The sequence below is a fragment of the Cygnus atratus genome, chromosome 3 (genome assembly GCF_013377495.2).
Source record: "Cygnus atratus isolate AKBS03 ecotype Queensland, Australia chromosome 3, CAtr_DNAZoo_HiC_assembly, whole genome shotgun sequence".
In the NCBI taxonomy this organism is placed as follows: Eukaryota; Metazoa; Chordata; class Aves; order Anseriformes; family Anatidae; genus Cygnus; species Cygnus atratus.
In genome coordinates this window covers 23,470,815-23,489,698 of record NC_066364.1, presented here as the reverse complement: position 1 = coordinate 23,489,698, position 18,884 = coordinate 23,470,815, and the positions used below count along the sequence as shown (strand labels likewise).

The window sequence follows — 18,884 nt, the reverse complement described above, 5'->3', positions numbered from 1 at the left end:
TTGAAACTGAGACTTTACAGAATTAGATAAAAAAATGGAATATGTATTTTATTTGGAGAAATGTTCTGCTCTGAGATCGTTCACTTATCCATGATACGGTGTTTTTCTCTTTTGGAAGACTGTCCCTAATTACAGCATTTGTAGACAATTTAGGCCACAAGGCATTATAGTCTTACTTCAAGTATATTCTGAGCTACTCTGTGGAAAACATCAGTACAAATTATGTACTGCTGCTATTCTAGTTCTTGCACTTCCACTTGAAAGGCAAAATTCTGTCTTTTGAATTAGTGTCATAAAACATCCACACTGCAGATTCATGGTATTTAAATGTCAATTTAGGTAATTTTAATAGCTACTGGATACTTTCAAGTGAGGAATGGAAACAATTACATACATTTTTTTCAACCAACTTTTGAAAAAAAGTGCTTAAAACATATGTTTATGAGAAAAAATGGTGCTGAGATTTCTGGTATGCTCCTTCTTATTACAAATTTCCATATATTTTCTGATGCTTGCACACAATGTTATAATCATTTTCCCTGAGTAGGAGCTTGAAAAGTGCATATGGGAATGTAACTACTATAAAAATATATATGCCATGAATCCTATCCCTGAGGTAAGGCATTTCATACTATGTTGTAAGAAAGCGCTTTGTTGTGCTAAGGATTCACAATGCTGAAGTCCCTCTTGGAACAGGGTACCCAAAAGGAAGCAAAGATCATTGTTTTATTTTAATAGATGTGGGCAGATAAGCATAAGGAATAGTTTCTATTCTGAACAGATGTATTTTGCACAGGATAGTGTAAAAAAAGTGTTACTTGAATTTCAGATGCTCACAGAAGTGAATGGTCATGATCCACTTTTGGATTTATCCATTTAAATGTTACTTTAAACACATAGTTGCTTGGGGATCTAAATTATCAAAATGACCATTGGAGAAGTCATCTACTGTGGCTGCATGTTAAATATAAAACTTGGAGTTCTTGGGAACCGTAATTCTTATCTAGCTTCTGGTGTATCCAGAGACAGATTGCTTGCAGGTTTAACTTGCAGAACTTTAACTTCAGTAATGCAAAGTTTAGTTGGGATATACTTAATTTATTTCTTGAGAGTGTTGTGCATCCCTTATTGGAGCTAGATATTTGATATTTATCAAATTATATTTATCTCCTGTGATGAAGAAAGGCTGAGAGAGCTGGGGCTGTTGAACCTGGAGAAGAGAAGGCTCAGGAGTGACCTCATTGCAGCTTTTCAATACGTCAAGTGGGCTTATAAAAAAGATGGAGAGCAACTTTTTCCTCAGGCAGACAGTTATGGGACAAGGCAGAATGACTTTAAACTAAAAGAGGGGAGATTTAGATTAGAGGTTAGGAGGAAATTCTTCCCTCAGAGGGTGGTGAGGCACTGGAACATGTTGCCCGGAGAAGCTGTGGATGCCCCATCCCTGGAGGAGTTCAAGGCCAGGTTGGACAAGGCCCTGGGCAACTTGGTCTAGTGGGTGACATCCCTGCCTAGGGCAGAGGTTGGAACTAGATGGTCTTTAAGGTCCCTTCGAACCCAATCTATTCTGTGTTTCTATGATTCTGTGATATTTATTCTTGCCAGTTAAATAGAGGTATCTCTGCAGTGAACTTCAATCACAAGCACTACCAGACAGTGTTAATATACATTAAAAAAAAAAAAAAAAAAAAAACTTAATTTTGGTATATTCACATAATTATTTACTTTATAACTGAATAAAATGTGTATTGTATTAAAAAAAAAACTATTTAGTTGAAGTAAGCACAGAAATCACACCATCAAAATTAATGGCTTGGTTCTGTTAAATGTCATGACTTTGGAAAGCTACCATCTCTTCCTTTTCAACTTGAACCAGGTTATACATCCTATTAATAGATTCAGCCTGTTCCTGACCCCCTTTATGATTTTAATATGATTATTATTTTTTTTCTGAGTCAGGAAAATGACAGATCTTATACTGTCTTCATTCAGTTTCTTCCATAAACATAATCAGTGGAAAGACTGAAATTTTAATGATTATGCATTTTAAGATAGAGACTGGAATTCTCTTATGCTGTCACAGTAAGCATCTTTGTCCACACATATGCATTTCATAGTGATCATACCTATTAAACCTGTTATATACCAGAAAATCAGATCTTCTCTGATTTTTTTATCTGTGCATCAGAACATTTTTGCCCTCAGAGAGACGTGAAAAGAAGAGCTTCTATGTATGAATTCTTAAGATTATATCTGAAAACAAGTGCTCACCATAGTGTTTGGAATTCATGTCTTTTTCATTGCCTGAGTATCTTTGTCATACTACACCACCATCCTCATTCTTATGGACTTTTTTTTTTTCCTCTAACCCAAATGGCTTTTTTTTTTTTTTTTTTTCCTCCCTCTCCATAGGTTTTAAATTCAACAAGAGATAAGGGGAGAGAACTAATCACACCACTGTATTAGTAGGTTTATGACCTGGGCATTTTACAAAAAACCAAAGGTGTTAAATTAATTTAGGACACTCCTCTAACTACTCAGCTGCACCTTTAAAGAAAATCATTATCAGCTGGTCTGTTTCTTATCTTGTGAGAAATTCAGTCTTCTTGGTGACACCATAGATGTGTTCTGAGCTCATCTAGAGTGAAAGAGACAGTACAGTGCTTAGTCCTGTCAAAAGGACTAAGAGATGTCACTTCTGGGCTAGTACAAAACTACAGCTATTAAGCAGGTGAAACTTAAAGGTAGAAAGTGAAAACCACTCATAATTTAAGGGCCTCCAGCTTTAGAGAACAGCTTAAATTCAGGACTAGTTTTGGTCACAAGCTTCAATGTTCTACCTAGGTTTCACATTAGATGGGGTCCTAAATGGCTTGCTCAAGGTCACAGAAAACTCAGAGGAAGGCCAAGGAACTGAACTGCTATGCATCAAGTTATCTTAAATTCTAAAACAGCTCTGCCCCAGTAGACTATCCAGTAGTTCGCAGATATTTTACAATTTTAAGCTCTTTCTCAAAGTCAAATTATATTTGTTAAATTCAGCAAACCTTGGATGCTGGACCAATATATATCAGTTCAATGCAAAATCCTAAAGGTTATATAGAAAAGTTAAATTATCAGTGCAGTATGCCCATAACTAACTGTTTTGTTACAACTTGTTACACGGTGCTAGACATTTTACTCTGAAAAGCCAACCAAAACTTTAATAACAGTTACCACACTAAAAAAGTAGGTAGCAAATTGATTGAAAAATCAATGCTATACATCTATATGTATATGTAAGATACATTAAATATATAGATATATTAAATACTAATGAAGGAAATGAGAAATTATTTAAACACAGTCATTTTAAACCTTACTGATATCTAAAATTAAAATTTATAGTCGCTTCAGGATTACTGCAGAAATGGCAGTATTCAGTAACATGCTAGATAGCTATTTTAAAAGAAAAGAGATAGACTGCCTTGTGAATCAATAAACTATGTTATAAAGTGGCAGTATATTTACAAGTAAATAGCTTTGTAGGATAACTTTATAACCTGACACTGGTGAAAAATGGAATTTTCCCAACTTCTATGCCACTGAGACAAAACAACAGGTTGGGTTTATTTCTTTTGTAAAGAATGCTTCTGGATATCCCATAAAATTGCTCTTTACTACTGACTCTTCATCAGCATTGTTGTTTCAAAGTAAATTACCGAATTTCTTACATTTCTGAATGAACTGGCACTGGAAAAAGCAACTCTGTTTATTTGAGCTATGTGTTTAAGCCTTACTCATAGCTCAGTGTGTGGTCTGCAAAGGACAAATATATAATGGCAGTTTCATTTGCATGTCACATTGTTGTTTCTCCTTCATGTCACATGGCATGCAAAATAAATGGTAATGTATTTATTTTTAAAAGAAAAAAAATGTATATTTTGCTGATCAGATTAAATCCTGCCTTCTCATCATGACTAGTCTCATAGTTACTCTCTATCTATTGACTTCACTGAAGTCAGGATTTTCCATTTCCCTTTGTTTGAGTATTATATAATGATAATACATTAAAATATTTTCTTGTGATTGGAAAGAAGTACTTTTCAGCCAAATTCTGGGTTTTGGAAAAGGTGCAAAAACATCATCACCTGCAGCAAGTCATGAAATAATACTGGACTTCAGAAGTCCAGTGTGAAAACTAGTTACTAGAGAGTTTCTAGTATCTTTGTATGAAAAATCTTTTATGTTATAAGAACTTGCAAGGCTTGATGACTATAGGTGAGCCCTGAACAGTTTTACTGTAAGCAAGCTACAAATATAGCACAATACGGTTGTTATGTGGTGATGTAGGAAATGTTTTTGTCTTCCCTTCATGACTTTGAGCAACATAAATACATGATTTAGATCATTATTTAACCAGCAGGATTAATGAAGGGGCAGTATTTTGAAAATGGTAACTTCTATAAATTGTAAATTAAAAGACAAAAATGAGTGTACGTTCTTAAGTATGGAGAGCTTCAGTTTAGCAAGTCTTAGTAAGTGATAGATTTTGCAGTCTTAAGGTATTCTTGCTATAGTTTATGGTGTAAATTCCTTAATAAAAGCAAACAAAATGCTAACTTGTACTTTCCATGGGGTGGAACTGTATTGAATCATTGGGGAGTGAATTTTAATCATCTGGAAATTGCAGCATTTTAGAGTCACTTATTGCACTTGAGTTAACAGTACTTGTTGGCAATAGTAGCTTGTGTGTGGACCTTCAGTTGAAGGAAGTTGGAAGCACGCTATGGACCTATGGTTGGTCTGTTTTTTGCAAACTCAATTGTCTTTTCCTTGGATCTGATGAATTCAACAAGTGTGAAAATCTGGTGTATGCAATTAGCAAAGGATACTCAGTGTTTCATGATAAAGAGTTTGAACTAGCTTCCTGAAAGTAGTTTAAATGCTGAACTACAAAACTTTCATTGCCTGTCCTCCCTTGCTTATCTCTTCCTTCTCTTCTTTCTTTCTGGTTGTCAGTAAGCGCAACACATTGGAAATCTCCCAATAAATGTATTTGCAAACAAACAAACAAACAAACAAAAACTTCTAATGTATATACAGCCTGACCATTAAAACTATTCCCACATTCATTCTTTCATTTTGATCTGCATAAATCAAAAAAATTGAAAGTTTGAAATTATCCTCGGGGTAGGGGTAACTGATATTTTTAAGCATATAGCAATATTTTCAAGCATAACAATACTTATTGTGAAAACTTTCATTCAGTTAGTTCTATGAATACACTTGCTAATTGAAGCTTTTGTATCCTAAAATCTTCCTTTTCATCCATTAATTCCAAAATATTTATATAAATAAAAACGAAGTCTCCAGCATATTCAGCTATTTTATACAATGATAATCTTTTTTACCTCTTCTCCATATATTGACATGTCAAGACAATTAAGTATATCGGTTTATTTTTCTTTTCCAGCAATGACATTTTTCATTGTTATCCATAACAAGTAACTTCAAGTGCATTTCATAAAGAATAATTGATTTTGGGGGGGTTTGCTTTTGAAGCATAATTATTTAATGACCAAAATTATATCTAGAACTATTTAATATTTTTTTTAGATATGAATTAAACTTTTCAAAAATTAAAATGTTAAAAAATGTAAATGTATGGAACTTACAAATAATAAAGATGTCTCATTAATTAGTGCAGATCTTATCTTGTTTGACTGATATAGTGTCATTGCACTTATGTGTGACTTCTTGGCTGGAAAGAGGCTGCTATTTACATGTCAGATTTTATTTGCATCATAATAGAGAGATAAAGTACTCATTCATTGTAAAGTCTTGTTCAGTTTACCAACTTGTCAGTCTGCACTAGAAAAACTGCCATTTCTTATAATATCTTTCCACAGTGCATTTTGGGGTCTTTTCTTTTCTTTAACCTCCAGGCAGTATTTGACAAGGCTGTCTTGTAGGTGATTCTGGTAATTTTTTGGTTTAATTTGAAAAGCATTCAAATCATATTATTGAAGGAATATGTGTGCCTGGGTTTACGTATTTTTTTTTCTTTTGTTTTTTAAACCCAGAACATTTCTATGGTGATATCACTAAGAGAATGTGTAAATGACCATAGAGACTGCCAAAACCTATTAAAACTGAGGTGTTGCAGCTTGAAACATGAACGCCAACTACTTATATGCAGTATAATTCATCTATACATAATATTTTTCTTGCTTCAAAGTCTAGCCCTTCAGAGCATGTATCACATGATTTATGTGAACATGAGTAGATCATTAATGTAAATTGAGGTTCCAAATGCATCTAAAGCAGGGAAGCTGGTCTGGAGTAGGACTGATATTATAACAAGGGAGATCTTGTGTGGCTTGTATTGCTGCCTGAAATGTACGTTGCACCGTCCCTTCTGCCTAATATTACTGTCTGATTAAGGTTTAAAACTTCCCAAATGATGAGTTAAATAAGGATTTTAATGTATCTGCTAATTGTTTACATCATTTTAAAGACTTTTAAAAGTCTAATTTCTGTTTACAGTTACTGCCCGTCATTCTTCTGTACTATTGTGTAAGAATCAGAACATGAGAAACATCTTACAGGAGTTCTAGTCTTACTATGTTATGTACCAAGTAAAACAATACACATGAATTCCAAAACTGTCAAAACTCTAGTCCGCGTGACACCAGCTGAAAAAATGGAAGAAATCAAGTTAATTTGTTCACGGTAAAATAACGATTAGGTCTTTTTATCAAATGGAAATTTGATAAACCAAACCAAGTCTTAACCATAGAGGTTCTATATAGTCTGAAAAACTGTCCATTACATTAATGAACTCACTTCTCTTCCAATATTTCTGCAGAAAGGCCTCCAAATTCTTAGTTTTGCAGTATAATATGAAGTTCCAGAGTTAAAATTTGTCCACTGAGAATGCTCTGTCTCTATACCAAAGACATGTCTGGTGGTTGAAGCATCTTTGATATTCTCAAACTCTCTGTTAAAAGAAGAAAAAAAACGGAGTTCTGTTATACTCTACAGTAGCTACTATTTCATAAATAAATAAATAAACCCGACTAGAATCTTTCCTCACTGTTCTCCCTACCCTGTGACTTCAAATATTTTTTCTGATGCTAGTGTGATGGAACATACAGTGTTTTCTCTAGCTGATAGTGCCTTGAAGAACTGTGTGCAATTAGGATAAAGCGTGAAGAATTGTCTATGTAAAGCAATATGTTACTTTGATATTTGCCAGCATTATATACATCTAAACTTATTTTTTTGTAAACAAAAAGGCTATACTGAGAATGTATTAAGAATAGCTCTGGAGGTCATCACATCCAACCCTCCTGCTCAAGCATTGATGCCTGAGGCAGGTGTCCCAAAAGCAGAGCTTTTGAAGATCTTCAAGGAATAAAAGGCTGGTATTAAGAGTTAGAAAATACATGTAGGTGTGTGACTGAAAACTACTGGGTGTCCTAAATTTCTTTGTCATTAAATACAGGCTTAAAAATGTTCAGTTTATGTTCACAATACTGAGAAATATTGCTAGTGTTTTAAGGTGAATGCTACTAATTAGTGCATGGCTGTGCCAAAGTTACTACATAATTGATATTCATTTCTAAATTTTTAAATCTTTATCTAGGAAAATTACTTCCACTTTCTTTCATACCTCCCTTGTTTTTAAATTTGAAAATTCTAAAATGAAAAATTAAGATGATAGTTAAAATTGAGGTAGTCTCTGACTGAGCTTTGAAAGTAAAGAGATGTAACTTATGTTTGATGTGAAAAAGTAAACAGGAACTTCACAGAGTTCAACAAGAGGAAGTACAAAGTCCTGCAGCTGGGGAAGAACAGCCTTATGCATGAGAGCATGCCAGGGGCTGACTGGCTGGAGAGCAGCCTTGTAGAAATGGATGTGGGGGTCCTGCTGGACACCAGGCTGAACATGAGACAGCAATGGGCCTTTGCCATAAAGAAGGCTAATATTATGCTTGGCTGCATTATGCAAAGTCTTGCTAAAAAGTCAAGGGAGGTGATGCTTTTCCTCTGTTCAGCACTGGTGAGGCCACACGTGGAGTACTGTGTCCAGTTCTAGGTTCCATGCTTCCACTGCAAGGGAGACATGGATGTACTGGAGAGAGTCCAACAAAGAGCCACAAAGAGAATGAGGGCACTGAAACGTCTCTCCCATGAGGAAAGACTGAGAGAGCTGGAAGTCTTCAGCCTGGAGTAGGGAAGGCTTGAGAGATTTATCAGTGTCTATAAATACTTGAAGGAAGAGTGTAAAGGGGATGAATCCAGTCTCCTTTCAGTGGTTCTCAGTGACTGGACAAGAGGTAATGGGCACAAACTTAAAGACAGGAGGTTCCAACATCAGAAAATACTTTACCCTGCAGATGACTGAGCACTGGCACAGGTTGCCCAGAGAGGTTGTAGTCTCCCTCCTTGAAGATCTTCAAGCTGCCTGGATGTGGTCCCGGGCAAGTGGCTTTAGGTGTTCTTGCCTGAGCAGAAGGGTTGGATGTGATGACCTCCAGAGGTTGCATCCAACCTCAACCATTCTGTGATTCTCTGTTTCTGTGAAATCAGAAGAAAGATGCAAAAAGTATGAAACACTATAAAGCCCTGGATAAATGTAACCTTATACAGGATCATTTTGAGAGAGTACAAACAGGTCTTTCAAGGGCACACAGAAGCATTTTTCTTTAAAGGTCAAATGAAAGATTGGGCAAGTGACTGGATGAATTGAAGAAAATGTGTAAGAGAGGCTTTTAGAAAGAGACTGCAAGGATTAAACATATTCTGGAACAGAGATACTCAAATCACAGATGATACTTTCTTGTCCCACGTTATGGATCTCAGTAGCAGTGGATAATGCTCCACAGCTGTGGATAAAGGAGAAATCAGACAGGATTGACACAAGAAAAAAGTCTCTGACAGGGATTTGCTTAGGCACCTTTTCATCTGCTTTTAGTCTGAATGCTAAAAAATATTTTAAGTAAATTAAAAAATACTGACAGGTAAAGGTTTTAAGCCTATTAACATGTAAAATTATACATATATATATACATATATGCACTAAAGTCCCTGGTGTCTCAGAACATCATTGATTTATATCCAAAGTTAATAAATGGTTTCATTAATTTGTGAAATTTATTCCTTTTTTTCCCACATGGTTATCAAAGATAAAAACAGACAGGTTTGTTTTACAGGGAATTGGATTTATTTTGTTATGACAGCATGTCATACAACCACCATCTGTTAAAAAAACACTTGACAGTTCATTGGGGAAAGTAGAAGGTAAAATTCAAGCAATGTTTAGCAAGGACTGTAGACATCCAGGAAGATGTGCTGCGTTCCAGACAGATGATACCTGCTCCATTTCAAGAGGCAGTACTTCTCTGGGCAAATGGCAGCCTGATACTGATGTGAGAATGTGTTGACAGCAGAAAGTACTGTCTGAGAGGAAAATTTTGCAAAGATGAGCTTCCATCTGGGGAGATCATTTCATTCTGTGGTATAAGTAAGGTTTCAGTCAACATTTCCTGGTGTCCAAAACAAAATACTTACGCATTTTGTATATATGTTTGTAAAACGAGGTAGTTTCACTGCAATGTGTTTCTACTTAAAACATGATAGGAAATGCAATGCTCTCTACCTGGTACTACAGTGGTTATCATAAGTTTCAATTTTAGTGAACTTGATATGTTGAATAACTGTTTCTGTCAAATTACTTATTTTCATTTTTTGGTGATTAAGGAGTCAAAATTGAACTCCACTCCCAGTAACAAAGCTACATTTCTGTGCCAAAAGTCATAAATATTTATTTATTTGTTTGTTTATTTTTTACTGAAAAATGGAATAATTGCTAGTAGGAAGTTTATTTTAAGGAACACAAGCAGGCTGTTTATTTAGCAAGATTTTTTTTTCCTTACTATAACAGCATTTCAATGCTGACACTTCCTGAGAAACTACAAAATTAAACTCTCAGATTAAAATGCATGTTTACCAGGTAGTAGGAACTTGTTGTGAAAGCCCTTATTCACACACACACAAAAATCTTTATTAATCCAAGTGGTAGTGAAACTAGCAGGACTGGGCTCTTGGTCTGAAGTGTTTTCAGGATGGTGACTTGTAGTTGCTTTTTTTTTTTTTTTTTTTTTTTGTCCAGCTGGACTGGATTTTTACTCAAACTTTATTTATCAGGATTTTTATTATTATTATTATTATTTAGAATATATTGCTAATGGAAATTGTCTGGAAACACATTTTTTGAAATTATCGTAATCTTTCATTACCTTGTAAAAAGAAAGATTTCTGGGACAGACAATATACAATACAATAAGTAGTCTTAAAAGATATGCAGAAATGAGATGGTTCCTTTCTTTTTGTATATTTTTAAAACATTCTATATGCCAAAATAGAAAAGAAACATAAATAATATTAAAATATACTGTAATTGTTGCAGTTTCTCTATTATAAGAAGAAGCTATGATCAAATCAAGCATTTTGGTATTTACAAGAGCTTTGTCCTTAGTTAAATTTTTGTAGTGCTACAGTGCATTTTTTTTTATTTCTTTAGATCTTTAAGTCTCTTGTAAAACATTGGATTTCATATAAATTAATTGTCTCTGATGCTGCTGAAACAGACATAAAGATTTACAGCTTTTACCATTTGACTGTACATATCCTGCTTGTCACCATTCTTTCTGACACTATCTTCAATTTGAGATTACATCACTGTGTAGGAAAACCAACCCCTTTTTACATCTAATCTCTCCTCACCTTTCAGTCATAATGCTGTCATCTGTAATCTACTCAGGCTTGTGTAATTTATTTTGTGTAGCTAAAATATTACAACCAACTTTATTATTATTATTATTATTATTATTATTATTATTATTATTATTATTATTACTATTATTATTCAGGAAGAACATTCTGCCCTGTTGTTAATGGTTTCCCCAAAATCTTTTAAGATGAAAATGAGATCCACAAATTTCGACTAGCTCTATCCTTTTGTGGAGAAAATAGAAAGACAGGAATGTGTAACTATGCATACACACATATATGTATTGGCAAGACAGAAAGTGTATGTGTTCAGTGTTGTGCTCCCTTTTTTTCTTTATGACAAATTACTTTTAACTACACATATTCCTTAAACACCTTTTTACAAATTCAAAAGAAAAAAGTGAAAATGCTCAATTCGTTATGAGTTTTGAGAGGACTACATACCTGATATTAAATTAAATGCCTGACAATCCAGAATGGACAAAAGGAATGGAAGAGTGTAGGCCATCTTCTCTTTTCTTTCTTAACTGAAAGCACAAAAAAAAATAATTTTAAAGCTCAATTTCATATACAGATATTCACCTGGTTACAAATACATCGCTCTTTGGGGTTTTCTGTATATTTTTTTTAGATGAACTATATGATAAAAATATTTATGCTTTACACTTGGGATCTTGGCTTTTGTCTGTTTCAAGTCTTATGGGCAGAAGCTTAAGGGAGATTTAATTTTCTCAAACTGTAGTCTCACAATGCTGTGTTGTGAATATTTCAGAAGGTGACTTCGTGAATGTTGTTTTCCCTGTCTGAGAGAAGGCATGGATACTAGAGTATACATAAAATAATGACTGACTATAGGAAATCAATCATTTATTTTCCCCCAGAAAAAAAAACATATTTGATTTTTTTATCATAACTAAAGAAAATAAACAGTACATCCAAGAACTCAATTATATGAGGCTTCTTTTTGTGTCAAAATTTATATTGTTTCAAGAAAAATAAATATTAATATGCATATGGTTATATTCTGGCCATAGAAGTTAATATATGGGAAAAGTGACGAGTCATCTTTTCAGGTCCATGACTAAATTTTTTTTTTTACCTTTATTTTGCAGTGACCCAAGGTGGGGATGCAGTTGCATCTGATACATGCCCTGATCCTGGAATTCCTGAAAATGGGAAAAGGGTGGGCTCTGACTTCAGGTAGGCACATTTAGTTGTATTTGTGACAACAGGTACAGAACATGCAACTGCAGATATACATTCTCTCTGTAGTTCTGAATATATTGAGTCTTTGTCAAAATAGTTCCAGTCTACTGCAGCTCTTGATTGTTTTATATTTTCATTTCTTTTTTTAAATTAATGCATTTTAAAAAGGAATTTTAGAACCTAATAATCTTGTCTGTGTATGAAAAGGCAGAACTCTCTGGAGAGCATAGAAGAGGGAGCAGAGAGAATTGTTTGTTTTCCCACTATATAAAAGTTGTTAAAAGGCTTGGGAAACATAGCAACTTCATTGTCTGAGACAGGGATGTATGTTGTCTCCTTGCTTTGTTTGTTTTCAGACTATGTTTTTATTCATTAAAAAAAGATGAGGTCAAATAGACTCCTGTGGGAGATGAAGGGTTTTCTTTCCCTCTTGGGGAAAAAAAGCTAAGACTTCAATGTGTTGCAGAGAAGAGGGTCAAAGCAAGGAGATGGAACGTTCAGCTCATGCAGAGATTTATAAATTGCTCAGCAGGGAATGGACAACCAGACCTAAGAAGGAATGGAAAGGAAAACTTTATAGGAATTAGAAGAAATTGTGCAAAGGTCTCTGCAACTCCAGAGCAGGTTAATCAAACCTATTGCTCCTGTTCTTCAAAGCAAGGGCATAACGGACAGGGGAAGAACCATTTAAAAAATCATTCTACTTCTGACTAACCTTCTCTGGATTTTTCTCAATTTACCCTCAAAGGAGTTTGAGAACTCATAAACAACTCCAATGTTAAGAGAATCAGTCATGATTTCATTGCCAACTGGACAATACTTAAATGTATTTTAAAAAATAATGAACTGAAATAAGCTTTTCAATAAATAGGCTAAAAGATTCTAGAAACATCCATCAGATGTTTACTGTTATCTGTTCTATATATTGTGATTCAACTTGGCATGTACACCTGCTGCAAGGGAAAATGTAAGCTACAAAAATATAACATGCCACTCCTCTCTGAAGGTCTGTTGTTTTACAAAAACAAATGCAAGTTTTATCTAGGCCTTAATTAATGCTTAATGTATTGAGGAGAGAAACATCAGCCGGTAGACTAGGTAAAAATGGGATACTAAAATCTAGTTATTTATCAAGATGTTTTCGGTTGTCTGTGTGTATTCCTGTATCTACAGTGAAACTTGTATATATCCGCTGATATTTTGAAGAGTATTTTACTTTAATATCTGTAAAAGTATGCATCAGTTTTCCTCCTCTGTCTCAGCACTCTCCTCATTGCATAAAGGATACAGAGCATACCTCTTCTTCTAAATTCCTCCAAACCAAATACTTAGCTGAACAAATAGCAATAGGCAGCATCTAGAATCACTCTGCTACTAGTGGAGAGAAACAAGCATCTCTAGAAAGATTTAACCTCTTAGCTTAAATGTTTAATGCAAAATAGAATGAATTCACACTGGAAGTGAATTCTAATTCCATTAACTATAGATATGAGTGAGTTCAGCAGGTCAGGAGGGTGAGTATGTGACATACAGCAAGTGGTTGAGAGAGCTGGGTTTGCTCAGCCTCAACAGAATCTCAAAGATCTTGTTGCTGTCTACAGCTACTGAAGAGGAGGGTGCAGAGAAGAGAAAGCTGGATTCTTCTCAGAGGTGCACAGTGACAACAGTAGAGGCAATGGACACAATCTGGGGCATGGGAAATTCCTATTAGATACAGGATTATTTAATTAAAAAAAAAAAAATATATATATATATATATTTAGTGTGTGGATGGTCAAACACTGGAGAAAGTTTCCCAGAGGGTTTGTGGAATCCAGGGAGGCATCCGGTGCTTAGCTGAACAAGGTTCTGAGCTCACTGTCCTAACTAAATTTGCTTGGAGTAGATGTCTCTAGATTAAATGTCCTCCAGAGGCCTCTTTCACGACATGCATCCCAGAGTCCTGAGGGAACCGGCTGATGTAGTTGCCAAGCCTCTATTCATCATATTTGAAAAGGCAGGCCAGTCAGGTGAAGTCCCTGGTGACTGGAAAAAGGGAAACATCACTCTCATTTTTAAAACGGAGACCAGGGGAACTCCAGATTGGTGAGCCTCACCTCTGTGCCTGGGAAGAACATGGAACAGATTCTCCTGGAAGCAATGTCAAAGCACATGCAAGACAAGGAGGTGATCCGAGACAGCCTGCACGGCTTCACCAAGAACAAATCGTGCCTGACCAATCTGGTGGCCTTCTATGATGGAGTGACTTCATCAGTCAACAAGGGAAGACCAGCCGATCTACCTGGACTTCTGTAAGGCCTTTGACACAGTCCCACATGACATCCTGATCTCCAAATTGGAGAGAGATGGATTTGAGGGGCGGACCATTGAGTGGATAAAGAATTGACTTGAAGGCTGTAGCCAGTGTGATCAATGATGTCCAGGTAGAGTCTGGTGACGAGCGGTGTGCCTCAGGGGTCTATCTTGGGATCAGTGCTGTTTAATATCTTTATCAACGACATAGAGAATGGGATTGACTGTACCCTAAGCAAGATTGCAGATGACACCAAGCTGAGTGGTGCAGTTGATACAACAGAAGGAAGGGAAGCCATCCAGAGGGATCTGGACAAGCTTGAGAAGTCGGCCCATGTGAACCTAATGAGGTTCAACAAGTCAAGTGCAAGGTGCTGCACCTGTGTTGGGGTGATCCCAAACACGAGGACAGACTGGGAGAAGAACTCACAGAAAGCAGCCCTGCAGAGAAGGACTTGGGGGTTCTGGTGGATAAAAATATTGACATAAGCCAGCAGTGCACACTTGCAGTCCAGAAGGCCAACAGCATCCTGGGCTGCATCAGCAGAGGCCAGCAGGTTGAGGGAGGGGATTGACCTCCTCTGCTCTGCCCTTGTGAGGTCGCACTTGGAGTCCTGCATCCAGGTCAGGGGACTGCTGCACAAGAATAATGTTGATCTGTTAGAACGGCTCCAGAGGAGAGCAAGGAAGTTGTTCAGAGGGCTGCAGCACCTTTCGTATGAGGAAAGGCTGAGAGAGCTGGGACTGTTCAGCCTGGAGAAAAGAAAGCTTAGCAGTGACCTTATTGCAGCTCTCAGTACCTAAAGGGGGCTTTTAAAAAAGATGGAGAAGAACTTTATTTATTTATTTTTTTTGCTCAGGCAGACAATGACAGGATAAGGGGGAATGGTTTTAACATAAAAGAGGGGAGAATTAGATTAGAGGTTAGGAGGTAATTCTTCCCTCAGAAGTTGGTGAGGCACTGGAACAGGTTGCCTGGAGAAGCTGTGGATGCCCCATCTCTGGAGGTGTTCAAGGCCAGGGATGAGGCCCTGGGCAACCTGGTCTAGTGGGTGGCATCCCTGCCTATGGCAGGAGGTTGGAACTAGATGGTCTTTAAGGTCCCCCCCAACCCAAGCCATTCTATGTTTCCATGATTCTATAATTCTATGATTCTTTCAACGTGATTTATTCTATGAATCTTGTGCAGATTTTAAGTGTTTATGTTATGTTTATTTTACAGAATGGGCTGAGCAGACTCTCATCTAGTTATGGTCCAAATCAGTGGCGTATGAACAATCATTAAGCAATGACTGCACATGCATTGTTAAGCTGGAAGAGTATAGGAAAAAGAATAAATTTCTTTTCTCCTCTAGGCTGTAGCCTGAGTTTGGAAGAGAAAGGGATCTAAAACTATTTTGATGAAACGGGTGTAAACATCCCAAAATGGGAGAGCTCAACATGAAATGAGCATGAAATTCTCAAGAGGGAAAGCCCCAAAGAACCTTAAAGTTCAAAGTATATTTTAAGATATCTGAGACCATCTAATGTCAAAGAACCCCAACAAACATACATAACTATATTATGCTGACAACCTCTTATGACTGAATGTAAGTAATCTTAAAAGATTACTCTTATGGGCAATGCTTACTCAATTGACAGAGCAAGGCTATTCACCTCCTTCCTCCACCCCATTCATCCTCTAATAATACTTTCCTTTCACCTAATGTATCTTGCTGTTTACAGGGAAAAGTGAACATATAAAGCGTTCAAAACTAGCAAAAGAAACATCATGTAAGATATGATAAATAAAACATATCAATATACCTTGATCACTTATTATTTTTCCGCATGTCGTGGTTCTTCAATTCTGAATATTATCTGAGAGAAAGAAAAAAAATATTTTGTTTCTAAACCTTATTTATTATATGAAAGCTAATTATGTACCTGCAAATGTTTTTCATGTACTATAAACTCATTTTTTATATCTATTTAAAAGCTATCTTAGCTGTTTTAAAGTGTAGCTATCTATGTCTAGTTTGATATTTAAATAGAGAATTTGGCTAGAATTTAGTTTTTCTTTCACTGAAATGAAAAATTAAGCTCTTCCACATTTAAGGGAAAAACACTGTTGCTTGCATGTCTCCAGTGCAATGAAAATAAAACACTGTGGAGGCAATAGTTTTTCTTTTCTTTTTTTAAGAGTTGAGTATAGACACCAGAAGGAGCTATTGTTCTTGTCAGAAGAATGCCAACTGTAGATATTAATCTGAACTGAGACATATGAAAATGCACATTATTCAAAATCTTTTCCAGTCTGCTGAAAGATGTGTTGTGAGTGGGGCTGATGGAAGGGCAGAGGGTTTATTTTCAAGTCAGCCTGATAGCCAACTGTATCAGTGATGACAAGTTCTTTGAAAAGGGTTTCATTGTTTTCAGCACAATAATGGCATTCGTTCTAATATCGTAACGCAGAAAAAAGGTATTGAAATATTAACCTTTTCATTCTGTCCTTCTGCCACGCTTTTACTGTGTTCGTTCAGGAAGCAGGAGAGGCAATTTTCAGTGATTTCAAAGAACCCAGTGGATATTTGGAATCATTTTGAGGGAGAAATGGCAACTCAGACTTTGCTAGATAAATAAGGACATAATAAATGCAATTTTGGGGTCAATATCACATTTTATTTTTGTGGGAGATCTGAAAGCAACAGAACTTTTAAATGAAATCTGAAATGGATATAAATAATTACATTTCTGCTCCCCTGAAACATTATGTATACATAATGTAAATATGTATGGCACATGGCATTGTGAAAATACAATCACCTTGTACAATTCCACTGGCATGTGTAACAAAAATAACTTTTAAATTTTCAAAACTCATTAAAAAAATAATTTAGCATCCCATACCTATAATTTATTACAGAAATTTTTTCATATTAAAAATGGCTTCTTTCAGTAAAATCCCAACTTTTTTAATAATTCAAAATTTTGCTTTTATGTAGTTCAATTCAAAATAGAAGGAAAAAATGAGGAAACTGATTTCTCCCTGTTGAAATACACATAGAGAATTAAGCAAAACAAAGCAAAACACTTCCAGTGTCAAAGATTTGCTCAGCAAAGAGGGAGGTAAAGATGAGAACAAAAGAAATTAAAAACATTCATTTTTAACAATTGGAGATTAAGTGAATTAATAATTCCCTTTGAAACGGCAGATCAAATTGTTTGATATACTGCTTTAAAAGGACTCCTCATTTTTGTATGGAAAAACGTCAAGCAGAATCAACAGGAGACTCATCAATTCTGACATTGCTTAGAGGATAAGTGTAGACCGTGTGGTCCAGATGCATCACATCCCCTGAGATACTTATTTAGATAGATCTGATTGTCTGGAAACAGAAAATACTCTAGTGACTCAGCTCACCTAAGCTTCCTCAGTATCAACTGTTCTCTTATATTTCTAGTTATATGTCTTGATCCAGATATCTGTAATGTATATATTATATAATAATTATATATATATATGCATTTAATTATTCAGTCTCCAAACCATCAAGATCTCCAAACCATCTACAAACTAGAAACAACAACAACAAACAAAAAACACCTTAATCTCATGCCTTAATTATATTGTCTTAAATGCATTTCAGACATGGATACAATTTTTATGTCTCTTTCCTTCTCTACATATATTATAATCTGGCAGTCTGTACCTCCATTCCTCAATATTTAGAAATTTTCTTCAGGATATGTTTTCAATGGCATTTTGATTATTTTTGAAAGCCTTTGCAGAATTGAAATTTCATTCAAAAATACTCTTATGGAAAGTATCAGTTGTCAGACTGATGGCATAGACATGATTTTTCACAATAAGTGCTTCAAAAAGGATGGATCTTACCTGGTATTAAAGCAAGTTTAATGAACAGTGTAGCCATACATAGACCATGTCCAGAACTATGTCAATCATTCTAGTAAAACCCATGACTGCTCTTCTGTAGCCTATCTAAATTTAATTAGAATTTTTGACATAAGTTTCAAAAGATTGTACATGTTAATGCCTTTAGCTGGCATTCCAGTTTCTCTCCACCCTGAATTCTAGCACTGAGGAGCTTTTGAGTACTTCATGTTTCTACCTTGCTCTTCAACTTGATGATTTTGCTAGATTTTTTGGTTATTTTTAATATGTTACAGTCAACATGTTGTGGGTTTTTGTGTGTGTGTGTGTGTGTGTGTGTCACTTAGCTTTTGCTCAAACATTTCAAAAGATATTTGAAATGTGTAAAATATATGAAGCTCACGTTATTAGTCCTTAGACAAAAGCTATTTCCAGACATTTGGAAAAAAAAATACAATATAGTATATAAATAAATACAAAACAAATTAAATCATCAAAGTGTGTGGTTTAAACTAGTAAAATTTTATGTATCCATATGTTTATTAATAATACATGTTTATCCTTGTTTTTATTCATTTGAGAAATGTATTTGGAATCATGCTTGGTCACTTCTTCCAAGGGTTTTAAGAATGTTCTAAAGGACAGGAGATCATGGCAAATATAAAATAAAATTTTAGAAAATTATTCAAGTCTTCAAGGATTTCATGCATTTCCCATGACATATAGAAGGAAG

At 35.3% G+C, this 18,884-nt stretch overlaps 1 protein-coding gene across 1 annotated transcript in view; it reads left to right on the top strand.

The window, feature by feature from the left end:
* The window catches only part of CSMD1 (CUB and Sushi multiple domains 1), a 1,150,797-nt gene that overhangs the window by 767,223 nt on the left and 364,690 nt on the right, over positions 1–18,884 (top strand). The window contains exon 8 of the mRNA XM_035542943.1: positions 11,892–11,979. Within this exon, the coding sequence (XP_035398836.1) occupies positions 11,892–11,979 (88 nt within the window). The remainder of the gene's footprint in view (positions 1–11,891; positions 11,980–18,884) is intronic.